This window comes from Hipposideros armiger, unplaced genomic scaffold (genome assembly GCF_001890085.2).
Source record: "Hipposideros armiger isolate ML-2016 unplaced genomic scaffold, ASM189008v1 scaffold_303, whole genome shotgun sequence".
Classification (NCBI taxonomy): domain Eukaryota; kingdom Metazoa; phylum Chordata; class Mammalia; order Chiroptera; family Hipposideridae; genus Hipposideros; species Hipposideros armiger.
The window spans coordinates 560,277-561,291 of record NW_017731653.1 but is presented as its reverse complement, the minus strand read 5'-3'; the positions used below and the strand labels follow the sequence as shown (position 1 = coordinate 561,291).

Here is a 1,015-nt window from a genome sequence, read left to right as displayed (position 1 = left end):
GAAAGGGAGGGGGGACTTGGTTGGGCAGCTTAAGGAAGAGCCAGCTGACCCAGATTTTTTGTGCCCACCCAGGGCTGACTCCGTGACCTGGAATCCCCACAAACTCCTCACAGCAGGCCTGCAGTGCTCAGCTCTTCTTCTCCGGGATACCTCGGTGGGTCTTCCCCTGGCCTGGCCTCACCTTTCACCCTGGACCTCTGTCTTTTTTTTTTTTATCCCACCTTTTGGAGGTGGGGGCCTGACCTTACCAAGATGGGAATCTTTAGCTGAATATCTGCGACCACCTGACTCCCTGTAGTGGGCTCCCTCACTCCCCCTGTGACCTGTCTTCCCGCAAAGGAAAACCTTTACAGCTTGAAGTTGTAATTGAAGGAATCCTGGTTTGGGTTTTTGGAAAGAACTCTAGGTGTTAGGAAAAAACCCAGTGAAAGGGGCCTGAGTCAGCCAGCAGCCATCCTATCAGTGCTGCCTGGTTCTAGGGAAAGAAATGGGTGGACTGAGCTAAGAAATTCTCTAATATGTACAGCGCTGGAGGAAACCTGGGTGGAGAGGGTGGAGTCTTACAGCCTCCCGCCTGCCCACAGAACCTGCTCAAGCGCTGCCACGGGTCCCAGGCCAGCTACCTCTTCCAGCAGGACAAGTTCTATGATGTGGCCCTGGACACGGGAGACAAGGTGGTGCAGTGTGGCCGCCGTGTGGACTGTCTGAAGTTGTGGCTCATGTGGAAGGCACAGGGCGGGCAAGGGCTGGAGCGGCGTATCGACCAGGCCTTTACCCTTGCCCGGTAGGAGTGGGGAGCGGGTTGAGTTTTCCTCCCCTGGGTCTTTTGTCTGCACCCCTTTCCTGTTCTCATTGCCTCTCCTGCTCATCCTCTGGGTCTGTTTTCTTTTGTATCTCTGCCTTTCCTCCTCCACCTGTGATTCCTCACTTCTGTTTGAAGGTACTTGGTGAAGGAAATGAAGAAGCGGGAAGGATTTGAGTTGGTCATGGAGGTATGACTTACCCTGTGCTTTTT

At 54.1% G+C, this 1,015-nt stretch overlaps 1 protein-coding gene across 1 annotated transcript in view; it reads left to right on the top strand.

The window, feature by feature from the left end:
* CSAD (cysteine sulfinic acid decarboxylase) overlaps window positions 1-1,015 on the top strand; it is a 36,118-nt gene that overhangs the window by 25,686 nt on the left and 9,417 nt on the right. Inside the window, exons 10-12 of the mRNA XM_019659660.1 lie at window positions 10-154; window positions 585-784; window positions 941-992. Coding sequence (XP_019515205.1) covers window positions 10-154; window positions 585-784; window positions 941-992 — 397 coding nt within the window. The remainder of the gene's footprint in view (window positions 1-9; window positions 155-584; window positions 785-940; window positions 993-1,015) is intronic.